The following is a 19,445-nucleotide window of genomic DNA, read 5'->3' as shown; positions in this document are numbered from 1 at the left end:
GGCAGTTACAATGCAGTTTAACTGTATATAACTTTGCGGGGAGGATGCTTCTTAGATTACACAACACAAATTTAAATATTGATTAAAGGAGTATATGTAAAGGCTTTTTTTCTTAAGTGACAGCTGCATATAGTATTAAAAAAAAAAGTGAAAGCAAAGACTAACAACGCAAACACAAGAACTCTGGAAAGAACGATGGTTTCAATCTACATATACCAGAATCATGACAGCAGGCAGAGTATAAAGTTGTAATTTTGTGATTCAACTGTATATTGCAATTGCTACATTCTAAGTCTGACTAGTACTTGTAGAGGATTTTGATTTAGCAGAGTGATACAAGCAAGTATGTTTTTGTTACACATCAAACCCTCCATGTGTGGAATATCTAAAAGAACCTGACAACTTACAGTTCCTGCAGCTAAGAATATTAATGCAGATGAGCATGATTTTAGGATTAGATTTTCAATTTAATTATAAATTAATTTGAAGAAAATTCACATCTGTCTGCAACATACCTTGCACTTTTAGAGAGGTATTATTATAAACTGTTCCTCCCCTCACGCTGTAAAGTGAGGGAGGAGCAATTATTGTAATAGACTGCTACGCTTAGTAAAAACATACATTTTAAATCATCTTCCTGCTATAAACCCATTCTATGAATTCCATGGTATTGCACAAAGCATAAAAGACACTGTCATTGCAGTTTTAAACTTAATAAAAGTATAATACAAAGTAAAAGAGAAATGTACCTTTCATTTGTGTTCCAAAAGTAACCGCCAATTTTGCAAACAGTTCTGGGTTTTCATATTTATCTTCTTCAGCTTTTACCCAAAAGCTGTTTTCTGCTATCTCTTGAGGCTCAATCTGAAACAAAAATGGCATTTCCAAAGTTAGTAACTAGCATTTTCGATAATCAGGTTAAAGCCGATGCTACTAGACTTCTGTGATAATCGGACTGAATTAAGTTCAGCAATGTTCCAGGTATTACGTTGTCTTAAAGATGCTTCTTAAACAAAACACAATCAGATGAACTGTCCTCTATCTACACAATGATTTTTATTATATTTCCCCCATTCAACAAGTTGATAACATATTAGCATCTAGGTTTGAAAGTGTTCTAGCTTTCTCTTGATTACTTTCTAGACAGTTCCCAAATTCTTCACCACTGGTACGCATCCCTGCTACTCGAGAACTGTAGAAGGAATAGTCTTTCTTACACTGCCACAGTAGGGAATATCTTATCTGCCCACAATACCTCAACGTGGACCCTTCAGTGACTCGATATTAAGTCTGTAGGAAGAATTATCTTTTTAAGTATCAGAAATAATGTTATACTTTTTTGTTTAATTGTTTACCTTTTTCAAATGTAAACACAGATTTCATTACAGTACCTTACATCAAACTGGCTAGATTAAGAGGAAGAAAGTACTCTGCAATATAGAAGCTGAAAGCCAATTTTACTCTCCATGTATAATTTAGAACAGCTATTTTCTTTTCAAAATACGTTCCTCCTCCAGTTTTTAAAGTCTTATCAATTCTTGCTGACAAGTCTGCTTAAACACCAATTAATTTTCAAGGGCTGTTTAACATGATACGCAGGAAATTTATCAATACCACACTTGTAAACCTCACTGGGATTTCACTGCAACACGTTGGTCCTCCACCTTTTGCCATACGATCAACCCTCAATGTGTAGCTGCTTTACCACCAGCTGCAGTAGGACATTTTTAAAAACTACTTCAAACCAACACTAATGGCGAAGACAGTTACAGCAAAAGGCACTAAATCAAACAATAAGAATTTTATTCCCCAAAATGATGTCTCCTTAAAAGCGGTGATCAAACAGACTTTCCTCTTTTTCAGTACTCCGGAGAACTTTGGCCCTCCTCCCAGAGCACTTAAGCAAAGTGTCCATCTCCAGTTACCTTCCACTGTCACACAGTGTTCAGATGTACACTTTATGAACTATTTCTACAAACACATGAACATAATTGATTACAATGAAACTGGATGCAATGACAAATATGTACTATAAACTACAAAGCTTATTTTTCTATATGTTTACAGGATAGTAGTCAGTTACAGAACTAGTGCAACTGACTCTAGAATCAGGTGTTACTTAACAAGGACTACTGAGTGCAGAAAGGATAAGTTACACGTATGGCAGGAATTCTTCCTTAAGTGAGATGCCTAAATAAATGAAAATGGTTAAGATAGTTTCTCTCCTACAATTCATTTATCAGACAAAGCAGTGGGGAGCCAAAGATGAGCAGCAACTTCAAGAGAGAACAATATTGCCAATGGCATACAAATTTTCTTCTCCCCCTTAAGAAAATTGGCAAAATATCAATTTGTGGTGAAACCTGTATTCCATAAGGAAAAAAAAAGTCCAGACGGAAATACCCAAACAGATACAAGGGCTTAATATAAAAATTAGGAAGTAAAAGATCGTAAGGGAAACTAACTGCAATAATAGTCAAAAAACATTTTCTTAGAAGCCCAGGTGGAAATGCATTTCTAAAACATTAGAGCTCCATTTCAAAAGGAGGAAAAACAGTTTTAAAAAAAAAATCCAGAAAATTGTACGATAGAATCTTTGAAGAGAGTAATCTTCTCAACAGAACGATGACAACAACATTCAATGGTAAAATATCTTCAACAGATAATAAACATTTCATAGGTGAGGAAGTAATTATTTTTCTATATATATAAAAGGGGTTTAAAGGTTACAAAATTGCATAATTCATATGATTCATATGAGTACATGAACTAAAGGGATTTTTATACGGCCAGATGAATTTCAAAGGAAAAAAAAACAACCCCAAATCTCTGAATTCCAACACTGGGTAATGCCATATTCCTCAAAGTAATACATGAGCATCTTTTCCAGTATGAAAACTCCTACATTCTTGTTTCTTTTTAATAATACAACTAAGCTACTTAAAACAGTCCATTCTTTCTTCTAAAATATAGACTATATTGGTGTGGCTGGCAGGAGGTTAAAGGTATTTTGCACAGACCTTTTAAGAAAACAGCAGGACTATATGATTCCTTTTAAATTCAGAAGCATTAAAGTTAACATTTATTCACATCATCTCCTTCCTCAAAAGCCACTTTTTATCAATGGGAATAAAAACAAACATCATAATACCTTTGACCAGTTGATCCTCTTCATTGTGACTTCCAACTTATACTTTTTCTTCTCCTTCATCCCATGTGGTAACGCTGGTATCACCGGAAAGGGAGCAAAAGGAACACCTCCCAGAGGTGGTGGCATTGGAGGCCCACCAAAAGGCGGTGGTGGAGGAGGTGGTGCTGCTCCACCAGGTAGCGGAGGTGGTGGAGGTGGTCCTGCTCCACCAGGCAGAGGAGGAGGTGGCGGCGGTGCTGCTCCACCAGGCAGAGGAGGCGGTGGAGGAGGAGGAGGTGGTGCTGCTCCACCAGGCAGTGGAGGTGGTGGAGGGATTGCTCCACCAGGTAGCGGAGGAGGAGGAGGAGGAGGAGGTATCGCTCCACCAGGCAGTGGAGGAGGAGGGGGAGGAGGAGGTATTGCTCCACCAGGCAGTGGAGGAGGAGGGGGAGGAGGGGGTATTGCTCCACCAGGTAGCGGAGGTGGTGGAGGAGGAGGAGGTATTGCTCCACCAGGTAGCGGAGGTGGTGGAGGTGGTGGCGCATTCTCACTCGGTAGGGTTGAAGGTAATGGTGCTGCTTCTGTCTGTTGACCTGTCAGGACTGGACCCTGAAATATAAAGGGAATTATTTTCATCAGGGAGGAATTTTAATATGAAATTGAACCAACTAGGATGCCTTGTAGTCAACTGTACCTCAAAAAAGTGAGAAATGCAAGCATTCTCCTATTTAAATGAGAAGCAATAACAATAGATTATGCCACGTTCCATAAAACTGCCAAGTAAACTGAATAACCTAGCGTTTTTATAAAAACAAATTGTTTCCATTTTAAAGAAAATTTAATAGTAGCAGTAACATTTAAGTGAACAGGACAGCATTTTATTTCTTACCAATGCACAAAACATTTATCCCACTTAGGCTATCCTGGCAAGCTGGGGCACCAGAGATGGTAATAACCAGGCTGCATTTTAACAACACTAATTTGCTGGTGGAAAATTTGCCACAGAAAATCACTGAAATGGCTATTGCAGTGCAAGACGTTACGGGACCACAGTTGTTTGTTACTGTTCTGACATCTTGTTTGGAGGGAAAAGAATTTAAAAACCAAATCATGCTTTCTTTTAAATCTGTCTGCAGTTGTTTCTGCAGTGATAGGAAGAAAGAGCAATTGCAACGTCAATTCTAATAAGCTGCAAAAGGAACAATGAAGAGAAACGGCAATACGTTAAACCATCAGAGAGGCTTCTGTAGTGATAATGTGATCCTAGCCTAGTACGAATTCCTCACAGACTTTTGTCCTTCAAGACTATCTGTTAAAAAGCGGCATCGGAAGCTATGCACAAACCACCATACGAGCTCATAGTCTACTTCCTCTACTATTTTTTTATTACAAAATTATTATGTAATATAGGCTGTTCATTTAATCTAATTTTCATACTATTTCCCTACACGATTATTTATTGTTTCTAGTTTAAAGGCAGCAAATTTGTTAAAAAAAAATCAAGCTGAGAAAAATCTGAGTGCACCTAAAAATACGTGCCACCATATATTTTTTGGGGTGCATAACACTAGAGAAAAAAGGCATGGATACTAGAAAGTTAATGCGTAACACTTAATTGTACCATTATTGTGAATGAGCTGTAATGTCTGCATAACCTGAACTGTGTTAAAATCGATCTAACAGGATTAATAATTAGACTAAAAATAATTTTTTTTGCTTTGCATAAGGCACATGTTTCCTTGTCCCATGAACTACTACACAAATTGTAATGCGACAACTGGTGGAGAACTCATTAAAACAGACTGTCAAATTGCAGTGTAACGTTGTCTTGTAGATATTTGTAACAAACAGTAAAATTGGTAAGAACGAAGTATGAACAGAAGTGTCTGTGTGTGAAAACAGAATAAGAAATGACAAGACACCACAGGTTACAACGACGACTTGTATCGATAGCAAAGAACACAACAACGACGAACAGCAATCCAGCTGTTAAATGCAGCGTAACGTGCTTACATTGAGATGAGGAGGCCCGTGCTCTGATAAGTCTATAGCACAGACAACTTGCCAGCAGAAGACCAGCATTCTGAAAGCAGGATGATGGCAACCAGGTTACAGAACATCACATGCTAGTCTTCCTCTTACTATCCAAATAGGAAGTGAGATCATAGGCTTTAAGAGATCCACGTTTAGGAAAGAAGGCAACAGGTAAACCTTGCCTAGCACTGAAGGAGTACAAAATAAGCCAGGCTGAGGCATAAAAATCAAACCATAGTATCTGTTAGTTCCTAAAGGGTATAAAAGACCTTTCTAAAACCCAGTTCATTGTCATTAAACAGGAGGAACCCAAGAGCTGTTGCGAGGGCTCGACAGGCAGCGTTTCTTATCCTCTCTGCTTCACAAGTGATCCTGGACAGACCACTTGGAGATACAGTTTTGGTGCTTGTGAGCAAAATTTATGAGGAAATGAATGCAAGAAAAATCACCTTTGCTAAAACTAAGCATCACCTTCCCTTTCCATAAGGTCTTGCATTTTTTGTTATATTTACCTATAAGACTACATAAAGCTAGTGGCTTCATTAATTTTAGAAGTGGCTACACTCTAATAGCCAGAGTTCAAAAAAAAATATTGATGTTATCAGTTGCATGCACATGCTGAAAGGTATGCACAGCTGTTATGACTTCCACCTTTGCAATTTAAGTATAAAGCCTTCCAAAACGAACACTTTCTCCAAAACATATGGAAGTAGCAATGTTAAAGCATAAACAAATACTTGGAAAAAAAGAAGGCAGGCTGGACTCAAACATTTCACAGCCTAAGGAATTTTTTTCCTCAATAAAGCAAATATCTGTGATAGGTGTTGAATATACTACTATTTGAAAAATGTTACCTCCATTAATGATCCTTAGTAGTTTATGCCGGCTTAAAAACAAATCAATACAACTATAACGTACATTTCAAACTCCACAGAGACACTATACTCCAGGGCAATTTCTTTTCAATTCTTTAAAAAATAAAAAAAATTCAACTCAACTGTAGAACTTAGTGTGATTTAGTTTTATTACCTGGGTTCGAAGCTGCTTGATTTCTGTTTCAAGTTCTTTGATTTTCTCTTCTCGTTTCTGAAGCTCCGCTTGTGCCTCTTGTCGAGCTGTGAACTCTTCATCAAACTGTAATGATTAACCAATATAGAAGTGTTTGTCCATTTATGTCCACACTAGATATTATATTTTCAGGAACTCTTTGAACAATATCACAACTAGTGCAATAGATGCACTTTTAGCTTAAAAAAAAGTATTTTTCCAGTATGTGTTGTTCTAGTACCATGTAATTTCTTCCATCAGTAAGTCAGTGATACAGAACCACTCAGATCCTGCTTAGTAAAGCTGTAAGTTCAATGAGTTTCCCCCCCTCAACAGAACCTTGCAGACTTCTCAAACTAAATTCAAGTATGTATCTCATACAGCAAGCTTAAATCTGAAGAGAGACGTGTGCAGCTTCAGCAGTACCATCCGTAAAGTAACGTAAGAAAGGAGGTAGCCAAAATAAGTCGGTGATCCCTTTAGTCTTCATGTCTCCATATAAAACAGAAGTCCAGTTTACAACATGGTTGTGAGAAATTTGCTGTGTATTTTCATCCTGCTGCAGTTTGCTAGGCTTCAGATATTATTAGCATCTTTAAAAGCTTCTGTTATTCATTCTTCCACAGGACAAAACAACTTATCACTAGGAAGAGCATGTGTTGACTGCCACTAACAAAGTACATTATGATAAATAACTCTGCCAAGGAAGCATCACAACAATTTGCTTTTTTAAACGCTTCCACATTTAACATCGACGAGAGAAAAGCTAATGACTTCATGCAACCCTTCATCTGAAATTTGTAATCATCATGTTCAAGAACGTGTACTGCCTTTTGGCCCGTAAAAAGGCTTCTTGGACCCCTCCAGCAAAAAATCTCAATATTGAATGCTTTTTAATACACAATAACATGGTTATGAATTTCAGTATATTGCAGCTAATATAGTACATTAAGCATTTCATATGTTGGATATGATGAGCTGAAATTAACAAAGTACCATTAACGTAATCTAGGAAACAGGAATTTAAGTAACTTGAAAAAATATGTTGTATGAAAATATTTTCAGCACAAACACCAATAGCGATAAAGCAGAATGATAAGCATCAGTTTCTTTAGAAACATGCCCAAAAATTTTCTTACAAGAAATATACTGAGCTGCAATTCTTCATACAGAAATCACTTTAAATGTCTAACCCCTCCTGTATCTAGTAATAAAAGAGAACTGCCCATGACCAAAATAGGACTTAGTTTCCAAGTTCCTAATAAAAGAGAACTGGATCAGAAGAATAAAACTGGTTGCAAAACAGGTTCCCAAATGTGAATAAAAAGGAAATAAATTACTCATCCTCATAACATAATAAGTTATCCATGGACATTACAAGGAAATAAAGCAGTATTTTAACATTAGCATCTCTTGCGCCTAAGGAGTTGATGCTTTTTCAAACACTGAATGACACTGCTTTTCAATAAGTTTCTTCAGGTTCTAAACCAAAGCTAGGTGAAGAGTTACAACATTTTCCCCCGCTATTTTGTTTTTTTGTTGTTTTGGGCTTTGGGGTTGTTTTTTTTTTTTTTAAGTATATACTAGCACTTTAGGTATTTAACTACGACTAAGTATTTCAGGACAAAATAGCAACCAGTGGAATTTTTCCCATCAGTTTTCTACAGCAGAGGATACAACTGAAGATACGTCCAGCTAACACTACTCATCGGCTTTTGAATTAAGAGCAAGCTGAATCTGAGCCACACACACACACAAAAAAACCCCCAAACCCACCCAGATATTAAACGTGAAAGAACATCCTCCCTGCGAGATACACTATTTCCCCCTTTCCACTAGGTTTCTACCGTGAAACAAGCCTACCGTGTTTCTGTCAGGCTTCTGTTCCATACCTTAAAAAGAGTGATGATTAGGGCTTACCTTTCTGGAAAATTCTGCTGCTTTCTTTTCACTCTCTTCTACTTTAGCTTTGTCCACACATGAATCTAGAATTTAAATAATACACCACACAGAAGTCAGGTAAAACGTATCACAGCTTTGATGTGCCTTCCAACCATAATTACCCTATGAGCCCATGACACAAAGCAACTGACAAAAACCACAATGAACTACTAGGTTGATCTGACCAAACATTTGGTGGATTATTTTGATGAGCAAAATCTGTAAATTTAAAGCCGTGAGGAGACGTGACCAAGAAAGTTGAAAATGAATCGTCATAGTTCTGTCTCTGACAGATCTGAGTTTGCATGCCCTTCTCTTTTATATAAATCTACAACTAAATAAGAAAAGAGGATTTTTCCATTAATATGAAGTAATAATTACTTCTGAGCTTTCAAATCAGAAAGCTGCCTTTCCGGACTAGGAATCCGAAACCAAGCATTTCTTTATTTCAGTAAAATTATTTTGTAGATAAGGAGAATTTGGACAGACTGGGAATCCTCACTCAAAGGTATAACACACTTCTAATGAATTCTCATGCAGTGTAAAACTCTAAAGGTTTTGTAAGTGAGGTAACACAAGTAACTGTATTTTACAGGTAGGAATTGGCATGGAGAGACAAACCAGTTATTCCTAAAACTAGCAGGTCAGTGGAAACGGAAGGCAAGGTGAGGTAAGATCTTAATGTAAGATCAAGTGGATCATGTTCCTAGAGTCATAAGTGAATAGAAAATACACACTTCTTAGATATGTAGGATATCTTTTAGAAAGCAATTTCCACCCCCTAAAGTCAACATCCTTTCTCTGATCCTTTTGACACATCACCAAAAAAAAAACCCCCAAACATTTTCCCAAGTGAATGTGTTCTCCAAGAGCAATTACTTCCTCCTATGAAATATTTACTCCACAGATGCCCTTGTATTTCAAGAACACAGTCTATCCCTCCAATCTTAAGAACATAAAACAACGCTTCTAAATGCTGATAACTGACATTTCAATGATACAGTATTTATTCAGTTGCTTCTTTCTCACATGACATGAGCATCCAGCATCCACAGTCCCTCAATGCTTTAACTGATTAGTTTACTTGAAACTAACCTCAAATACTTGGAAAATATTAAAGAAAATATTCTTAGAATGAACAATGTAACAATTATAAATCCACTAACAATTACTGTTCATGTAATTTTGATATTTTTAACAGATCTGAAGTTCATAGAATTTATGAACAAGTAATTTTTCGTTATTAAGACTATTGTATTCAGATATAAGTCAAGACTAATTTGGAGAAGTAAACTTCATCAGTGTCATTTTATCAAATGCTGCAGAGCTTGGTCTGGCCTTCTCCACAACAGCTTATATGCATGTTTCCAGAAAAATGAAAAAATTCACAGTCGTTTTAAGTTTAGACTGAAACACATAAAGAAAAAAAGTGCACTTCAGTAAAATAAGATAAAATTGCTTATAGTATACAAACCAACAAGATGAGTAAAATCCACGTCCATTCTTCCTCTACATTTGAAATCCGGGTCCATGCCACTACAGTGCAATACAATCTGTGATACGCATTCTTCTATTATCTTGTAATACTGAGGTCTAGCAAAGAACACATTTTACAAGATAATAAGAATATGGACAATAATTTATTTATGCAACTTGGAGGGGGAAAAAGGGGAAACTTTAACTCCCAATATATGAATTCCACAATTGCCAGTAAAAGGATCAAGTTGAGAGTCTTATTTGTACTCCAGCTAATGAAGCACTGTTGTCAGTTCCTCAGAAGGATATCCCAAGTTCAGGACTCCACAAAATACTGTGCGCTTTTCATTTATCCTTTGCCAGACAATGATGAATAAAACCAACAATGTCCTTAGTATTTTCAATATATGCTGCAAGAATTATTTAGCATATTCCCAACACAGTGAATTCCATGACTGGCAACAGTACCAGTATTGAATGAGTTATAAAATTAGTTAATTACACTGAAAAGACAAGATAGAAGGTACTGTGGAAGTATTTTTCATTAGTAATGAAACTAACTTTCAAGTTCTTTGAAGTCATGAAGCTATCAAACTTGAATAAAGAGTGCTCAACGAGTTAACACATTTTGGGATGAAAGTGTTAGAATAAGGTTCAAGTCTTTGAAATAAGCATTATTGTATTTATCAATCTCAATTAACATTGAGCAGAAAGACAAATAAAAGATCAGTTAAAGAACAACTATTCATGCACAATTATGAGCTACTCAGTTTACCAGGGTCATGATTTCTATTCTTTCCCCTACACGCTCCAAAAATCAAACCTGAGAGTTGACGCTTACCGGACATAGTAATCATTTCTGATGAGAAGGAAATGTTGGAGAATTGACAAGAAATAATTTTCAGAAGAAGTATCTTTCAACATATTGTACAGCAGATGAAATACTTCATTCACATCAGTTCAAACATTGTTAAGGAAATAGAGAAGTCTTAAAAAACCCCAAAAATTAAAACAAAGGACAAAACCCCCACCCCACTACAAAACAAAACACGCACCCCACCTCAAACCCAGTTCCCCAGCTGTTCTTCATGTTGTTGAAGCAAAACCTTTCAACACTCCACGCTACTATCCTTGTTAGTAAATACACTTTTTCCAGTAAGATTATCCACAGAAACTGTCCCCTGTTCAACAATTAAGACGTACTTCATTACTACTCAGCAAGATCATACTACATACTTATTACCATAGAAACCGGTAAACATGTTTCACACAAAGCTTTCATTTTCACTCTGAAGTGAGCTGGGCTATTGGCAAATACACACTAGACAATCATTTTTATTTCTTAAAGAACCAAATCACCTGTAATTCCCCATTCTGTAATGCAAGAACACCGCTTGTTAGTGATTTTATAATCCTCTCTTTCATTGCATCTACCTTCCCCTGCTTAAGTACCAGCTACTACTCTTTCAAAAGCTGCAAGCAACCATTCTGAATTTAAGTAACTTGAAATTTACTGCTTCTTCACACCTAGAGAAGGCATACATCTTCAGTGCTTCAGAACCTACTGGAAGTTTTTTTTCATCTTAGTCATCAAAACTCGTTTTTCTTCAAACTTATAATCGTCCATGGGTGTAACTTTATATCTTCACGTATTACAAGCCAGAGTTTAGCTCAGTAAATATTATTTATGAAAAATAAATTCAGTTCTCAATGACTTACATTGACGTGCAAACTTAAGTACTAATTTTCTAAGTTTTTAAACAAAAAACAAGTGGAAAAAAATCTGCTTGAGAAAGTCCCTGGGAAGATACACAACAGTGACAAATAAGCTGCATGTAGAGTGTTCTAACTTATGTTTAATAAAGTTATGAAACGATGCAACAAGTTGTAACACCATTTCTCTAAAGGATATTCCATTTCAGCTTTGATATCATTGAGACGATGTGACAGTTCAATTAAGTCTTCTTCTTTGTTCTCATCAAACACTCTCAGTTGAATATCAAGCTCTTCATTTTCCTTATCTTTCAAGCCCTATTTTTCAAGGCATAGTATATCTTAATTTTCCCTTTTTTAAAGCAAGAATTCCCCCCTTCAAAGATTATATCATGACAAAATGTAAGACATTAACCTTTGGAACAGGACTAAGCTGTAACTCAGTGCCTGTGTTTTTTTATTATAATTGCACAGATGAGAAAAATTAAGGCAAAATGCCAGCAAATGTAGCAGGTATGGGCTGCAGAACAAACACGAAGCCTTGTAATCAAGCTGAGTTCTCTTAATGGGACATAGTCAGCAGTTTACGCTTGTTAATGTCAGAGTTTCTTTTTTAAAAAAAGCATAAGGATATTTCAAAATATTAATGAAAGTGAACATAAGAAACGTAAAGAAGCATAAAGAAGATACGCTTACAACTTCTGTTATTAACTTAATCTAGATCATAGCATAAAAACATCCATAGCACATTAAGTAATACTTAGAAGAGAAGTAAAAAAAACAAAATAAAAATTAATACTCGGAGCAGAGAAAAATTTGTTTTTCTTGCAAGAAATACAAGTAACAGGTAAGAGCAATGTTTAGCTTCGTACTAGGCAAATCACAAAAAAGGAAATGAGTTCAAAAGCTGTTAGTGTGAACGCACTCCATGCTTTAAATGAAACGATACAAAACCTAAATACATGCCCTAAGAAAAACTAACATACACACACCAGTAAGGGCTTCAAAGCTTAACGTCCTAAGAACTGAAGGTTTTTAGTTCTGGCAGATGTTTAGGATTCAAAACTTCGTATCTTAAAATTATAGCAGTATAAATTCTGTTTCAGACAAATAGAAGCAGGTATCATGTTTTGTGAGAAACTGCCGAGTAACTTAATCAGACGTACTCTTGATGTAAGAGTCAGAATGGTTTCTTGGTTAAGAGCTATAAGTCTACCTCTAAGTCACAAATACTTATACACAACTACCCATAAAGGCATACTTCTGTGCAGCGGCATGAAGATATGCAGTCTTAAAGAGAATGAAGGAGTCGATTTGATTTTTCCTTAAAAACTCCAAATGCATTTTCAGAAGGCAGATTAAAGAAAAAATAGATTCAAAGAAAGAATAGATTCAAATAGATTCAAAGAAAAAATAGAAACAACAGGAACGGCAGATACAAAGAAAGTCAATCCAAGATTGGTTACACAGCCAGATTCAAGTTCCTGCATGAGCTTTGAGCTCTTTATGCTAAATTTGACTACGCTAATTTAATTTCTAATATATTGACTTGTTTCAGCTACCATTCTGGTTTACATAGCTAATGAGAGCCTAAATTTGCAACTGCGCAGAATAAAAGCAGATTTGGATTGATAGACCTTCCCAGCTCTGACCTTCCCACCCCCAAGTCTTTCACATCTGCTACTCTCAGTAAAACAACTTGTTTATCTGCAACATTCACAGACAGTTGACTGCGATCAATTCCTATACACAAATGACTTACAGGCAGTATTTTCTTCAGGCCACAACGTAAAAACTCATTTCTCAAGTGTATCCTGAAATCAAGATCATCTGGAGACGTAACAAGGGCATTGATGAGCTGCATACATGCTACCTGTTATCAGAAATACAGGCAAAAACTTTTAGTATGTATAGAATGAAAATAAATATTGTCTTTGACTATTTCAGTTTAATTATAAAACCATAAAACCAAATGTCAAGAGATGAATATTATTTATTATGCAGCACGCATGCAACACTTTGGCTAATTTAAGCAACACCAGATACTGCTCAGTTTTCATATTGTGAATGCTTCTGCTATGTTAAAATTGTATCACATAGGGGATCATACTTTATTTCAGAAAGTTCTTCCCACACTACAGTTCCACACTGCAACTCCTCCTTTCTCCACAGTATTCACCAATTTGAAAACAACCTGTTTTTACAGTAATTGAAAATTTAAAAAAGAAAAAACAAACAACAAAACCACCCCAAAAACATCCATGCACAAAGTAATTAACACCACCAGGTGTCTTTTCTACTCCTGCACAGCACTTCAGCAGAATACCTGAGGTCTTAGAATACTGGCTAATGCTTTAATTGAACAGCTGTGCACTTTAATTGATTTACTTTAAAACAGGTAGACAATAGCATAATGCCAAAAGTGCTGATACATGTTAAAAGACTGAAATAGGACTCCAGGGAAATATCAAAAGACATTAACTGCAAATAGAAGTAGCATTAGAGTACGAAAAAAATAAAATAAAAATCAGTAGCTGCAGAGAAAGTCAGATAAAAGCACTCTTCCTGTTTTAATTACACTCACTATTTACTTTTAATGGAACACCTTATGGAGTCTTAAATTTCTATTAAAACGCTCTTTCAAAGGCACTCCCTTTATACCGCTGTATCTTCAAATAATGTACTATCATCATGCTCGCTTGAATGATTCTTGTTATTTTACGACTATGACACGACTTAACAAGCCAAAGTACATGTCCAATCTGAAATTAATAGAGAGAAGAGGTGCCATCTGCTATGATTGCTCTTGCCAGAAGAGACTCTGGCTTAATGACTTGTGCTAATACATTACAAGTAAAGAACGATTTTGTCAGAAACAAGTTAATGAGTCTTGCAATTGTACCTTTACTGATGTATAAGTGAGGTTTGGGCACTTTGACTGCAGTTTTTAGAAAATCATAGTACAAAAGAAAAAACCCTTCAAAATACTTAACAGTTCAATAAGATCTATTCTTATCTATTTCTTCATTCGGCAATATTACAAAAAGGTGAACAATACATGAAGTATCTTCCTGCCACAAGTACTTCAAATGGTAAGAAACTTCAGGTGTGTGCTCAGTTGTGGTTGTGGCTCTAAACTAAAGTCAAATATTTATTTCAAGAGCAGAACACAAACTTGTTCTGTCTTTTTACAAATATAGTACATTGATAGAATCAGTTCAAAGCTGTAAGTACCGGAGTTTTTGTTTATTTTGGGCAGGGCAAGACTGGAGGGAAAGGGGGCGTTTAAACCAGCACTGCAATTTAGGAGTACTTTTTCATGCTTCTTCCCTAAACCCAAAAGATATACGGGGAGCGGTGCCTCCAACTCCACAAACTCCAACTTCCTCAGATCTCCAGTAACGATAACTAAAACATTTCAGAGGACAGACTGAGAGCTGGATTTTTATTGGTCCATTAAATCACACAAAATTCCTGGTCAAGAAGACCACGCAGTGACAAAGATAAGAAAATGCTTTCACAGACTTATTGCCTGAGCATTACATCTGGCATCCAAAAAAAGGAATATCACTAATTAATCTCCTTATAGTAAGGCTCAAGACTTTTTAATCCTATTTTGGGGGCAAGAAAGCGAGTTTTTCAGTTTACTCCATTAAAAATTAGAAAACCTACTATCAGTAGGCCATTTCTACGTATTTTTCGTCTTTTACTGAGCACTGGAGTAATAGCGCCACAAGATTTTGATGGTAAATAATTTAAAGATCACAAAATAATACACAGTCTCCTAAGAGTTTAGATTATTTCTGAAGTATTAGTAAGCATATAAAAAAAAGTAAACCCACCTGCAGTTGTAAGAATTCATGGTTTTCTAGTCCTTCAACAATATGAGAAAAGCGTTCCCTATTGTGCCTTTCAGCAGCTGTTGTTATAGCACCTAAAATCTTGTCCAGACTAAAAGAAAAAATAAACTGTCAAAAAGCATACCACAGCCAACTTTGTCATTTTAAAGATACTCAGCCCACTATTTACACAACTCCAGACTTCAGTGCACTGACAGAGAATTTGAATGTGTTTATTTACAGTTATCTATAGAAAATTGAAAACAAGCCAAGAAGCAAGTGTTAAAATATCTACATGGTTAATGTTGAATTTAAAAAAAAATTAATAAATCACTGAAGTATTGTGACATTCAGCTAAGGCGCAACCAATGAGAAAAAAAAAACCTATGCAAGACTGTTCATTAGGTACTAGCTGACATGTTTGACACCTGGGAATTCTAATAAGCTGTCTTTTCAGAAATCAAAATGGTTTTATCTATTTATTACATACAAGACATGGAGTTTGTCATTTTCAACCTTCAGTAAACTAAGACACTCCATAGTTCAAAGCAGACGTATACCAACTGATTATCTTTGTTTTAAAAAGCTCACTGACATGTGCTACATAACTCCATAACTTGAACTATTCAAAACTTCAGCTACAAATGACAACTTTTTGCCTCTGACAAATTTGTTATGTTTAGGTAGAGAGATGATATTTTAATAAAATCCAAAAATATATTTATTTCTACATTACTAATATTATCTTCTAAACTAATGAAAAAATGTTAACATGTGGTATCAAATCAGTAATTTTCCTCCCCGCTGCAGGGAAGATGTCCCAATCTCACTCCTCCCCACAATAATAGGCTCAGTAGTGCCCCACTTACTAACGTTGTTCTAAAATGTATTTAAATCTGACAGCTTTTCTTGTGGCAATTAAAAGTTCACAATTCCTGATCATACTCATCAGGGGTATATATGAAATAACTTATCTATTCCTTTTTCAGCAGCCATTTATGAACAGTTATGGCTTATTAAGTCTTCTCTATAGTAGGCAATGATAGTCCTTTCAGAGCTTCCACTTAAGCCACAGTTTGTAGATCTCTGCTCATTTGCTTTTGTCTGATTTAATATTGAATTAATGCATCAGAACACATTAAAGTCTCTTCTAATTTAAACTACGTTACACAAATAAAGATTTAACAAGGTTGCATTTGTTGCACTAAGTTTTCTCACCTGTGTCTAAACTGACAACTCAAGAGCATTAAAAAAAACCAAAACACCAAACCCTCAATTTGTTTCAATATCTTACTTACGTATTTTCCTCTCCAACAATGCAGATAGCAGAAAGTAGTTTCACTGTTTCGGTCATCATGTGCGGTTGCTTTGGATCAATTGCTCTTGACAACAGCAAGAGACCTCTTTCATCTCCTAGAATCCTTTGCAATCCATACTTAAAGGAAAAAAAAGCTTACAGTGAAACAACTGTATTCACCTTGAATATTCATCATCTTTGGGCTTCAGATCCTTAGGAATCCTCACACACACCTCCCCATATGAAGTCTGGCAACAGCCTGCTAAAACCTTCTGGCTATTACCACCTGGGGACACAAGTCAGTCTTCCCAATCTTACATTTGAGGCTTTCTCTAAGAAAGAGGGAGTCAGTACTTAAGGAAGATGCCATATCTTGTAAAATCAGGTAACCACCAAAAGAAAAACCAGTTTTTATTTTCTATCTATATCTGAAACACCTCAACAGTATGCAAAAGTAATCTTCCCCCCCCCCCGTAACTGTAACAGCTCCTGGCAAGTTGAAATAATACTTTCCACACAATGACCAATAGAAACTGAAATTCTTTTTTGAAACAACTATCTTCTTTTATTTATTGTATATTCTATTACACTTTCTGTACAGATAAATCAAAAAAACTTGCATGTTGGCATTTATTTAAAAATAGCATTCTTTTTCTTCTTCTAAAAATAAGAACATAAAAAAATAATAAAAAAGTAATTAGATTAGCATCTAAAATTGCTAAAAATAGCATTCTTTTTATTTTTCATTTTCATTAACTACAGGATAGTTGGTAAATCAGATATCTAATTGTTTGAAGTTACACTGTAAGTGTAGGAATAGCAGGGGTGGAAGCATGCAACCATTTAAATTTGCTTTTCCCATTTCAGACAGCCTATTCTGTGAGATTTTACTAAACTGAGCAACAATTTAGGAAAACTTTTAATCCAATTATTTGTTACAGGTGGGGGGAAATAAATCATTACGACAACACTTTAGATTTTGCTACGAATAAAGCAAAATCACAAGTTTAACACTTAGAAACGGAACTCTCACTTTACGAACATAAGTAACCTATGTTAGAAACAAGTTAGATAAGACAAACTAGATCGAAGTTTTATCCTTTACCTACTACCTACCAACTTAAAAACTGTAGCTAAAAAGATATTAAATCATACTCAATTTAAAATGAGGTGAAAAAGACATTATATGAACAAAAGCAATCATGTATTGAAATCTGAATTTAGAAAAAAAAATTTCCTTTCAATTTCACAAGCAATTTGTTTCTGAATTCACTTACCTTACACCCATACTAACACCCTCTGTCTGCCAAATATTTTACTTCCAAAAATTAGTAGTATTTAACAAAAATAAGACAAAAATGCATATTCAGAAAGGTCTATGAAAAGGAGTCTCAACAAAAAGTTACACTAAGTTTAACACCTATGTTTCCAAAGTCAGAGTCAGCTGACCCCGGATAGACAAGCTTTCCTTCCTTTTCTGAGATTCAGCATGCTACATAGATCTTGAAGTCAACAAAAGACAATCACGCTAGAAGTATTTAAATTTAAAATATTTCTTACTTTATTGTTCATAAACGCTTTGAGGCACTGGATAAGTTTATGTTGATTCTTCTTATCAATACTTTCTTGCCTTGAAAGGGAGGAGAAAAATAACGTTAAGTACAAACAATCGTCACAAGCTCCCCTACCCCTCCCTTCAAATGATCCCAGTCCTTACTGTTTCTTGTCCAGAAGCTTTTCCAATGCATCCAACAAAAGTCCAAGACCTTCATGTCCGAAATTGTTAACCCAGCTGGAAAAAGGAAGAAAAATGCTTTTAATTATGTCTCAATTAAATTTAAAACTTGCAAAGTTATGCCTCCAATACTGCTTGTACATCTCGTCATAGACACTGCTGTCTCACTTCCCAGGAAGACCTGATCAACCGTTAAGACAAATGCTTAGTTCCAACAACTAGAAGCTGTCGAGAACCACTGTGAAAGGTGAGAAGATACCACAGACAGCTGCAAACATTTCACTTATCCTTTTCCAGTGTGCTGAGAACTACTTTCTCGTGCCAACAAGCATTAGCATAATTACTCTGCTTTCAGAAAAAAAACACCCACAATTCTTTATTGCTGAGCAAAACCAGCACGATGTTAGAACTACAGCAAAAATTGTTACTTACCTGACTGGATTGCTAGTTAGAGACACTCTCAAAGACTCTAGACAATTAAGAAGCTTTTCCTCTGAAATTCCAGATCGCAACTCATGAATATATTCTTGCGAGGACAGTGTGCATTCATGCTTGCTGTTTTTCAGTCCACCCTATCACAGAAGACAGAATGCTGCTTAATGTTATATTGATCACAGTAGTGTTTAGTTGATAACATGTAAGGCCAATAGTTCGACATGAACTTTAAAATCACCATTTTTCCTGTACAGCTATTGAAGACACCTGACTTGACTTTCATTTGTCATAAGCGTTTAATAGTTTAGGTTTTGCATCACAAGGGTAGATATTTGTCTGGAATCTTCTTCACTTCCTTGAGTAACGTGCATGTACTACATCTTGGAAACACAAATTTAATTCCATAACTCAGTTGTATTAAAACGTTTAACTGCTACGCACTCTCATTTAACATCTACTTCACACCCTGTATTAGAAACAATCATAAACAGGGACACACAAACACCTCCCCACTTGTTATTAAGCTTGTCTGATCATTCCCCACTGTACCCGTCTTCCATTTCAAGAGATCTGTGCATTATCACTATGGACATATCCTGACTCTAAAATTAATTCTCTCTTCTCCAAAAGGAAGATAAGCCATTGAAAATAACTTTGAAAAGGAGCTGGTATCCACCAACTGTTAAATCAGTGTTTTTAAAATCATGCAACTGCATGACTCAGTGATTCCATGTTTGGCCACTAATAAAGATCTCTAGAGGATCTCGTTTGCTACAAAAGAATCATATGGAAGATTTG

General features: G+C 35.7%; 1 protein-coding gene across 5 annotated transcripts in view; it reads right to left on the bottom strand.

The window, feature by feature from the left end:
- DIAPH2 (diaphanous related formin 2) overlaps positions 1-19,445 on the bottom strand; it is a 225,110-nt gene that overhangs the window by 175,714 nt on the left and 29,951 nt on the right. For all 5 annotated transcript variants that reach the window (XM_074601955.1, XM_074601956.1, XM_074601953.1 and 2 more), the window contains 13 exons: positions 18,645-18,784; positions 18,195-18,269; positions 18,038-18,107; positions 16,479-16,615; positions 15,184-15,292; positions 13,104-13,214; positions 11,541-11,659; positions 10,470-10,586; positions 9,627-9,745; positions 8,132-8,196; positions 6,194-6,298; positions 3,152-3,739; positions 750-864 (listed from right to left, as the gene is read on the bottom strand). In XM_074601955.1, the coding sequence (XP_074458056.1) occupies positions 750-864; positions 3,152-3,739; positions 6,194-6,298; positions 8,132-8,196; positions 9,627-9,745; positions 10,470-10,586; positions 11,541-11,659; positions 13,104-13,214; positions 15,184-15,292; positions 16,479-16,615; positions 18,038-18,107; positions 18,195-18,269; positions 18,645-18,784 (1,870 nt within the window). The remainder of the gene's footprint in view (positions 1-749; positions 865-3,151; positions 3,740-6,193; positions 6,299-8,131; positions 8,197-9,626; positions 9,746-10,469; positions 10,587-11,540; positions 11,660-13,103; positions 13,215-15,183; positions 15,293-16,478; positions 16,616-18,037; positions 18,108-18,194; positions 18,270-18,644; positions 18,785-19,445) is intronic.

Source organism: Larus michahellis, chromosome 9, assembly GCF_964199755.1.
Source record: "Larus michahellis chromosome 9, bLarMic1.1, whole genome shotgun sequence".
In the NCBI taxonomy this organism is placed as follows: domain Eukaryota; kingdom Metazoa; phylum Chordata; class Aves; order Charadriiformes; family Laridae; genus Larus; species Larus michahellis.
The sequence above is the reverse complement of the archived record's forward strand: the minus strand, read 5'-3'. Positions and strand labels throughout refer to the sequence as shown.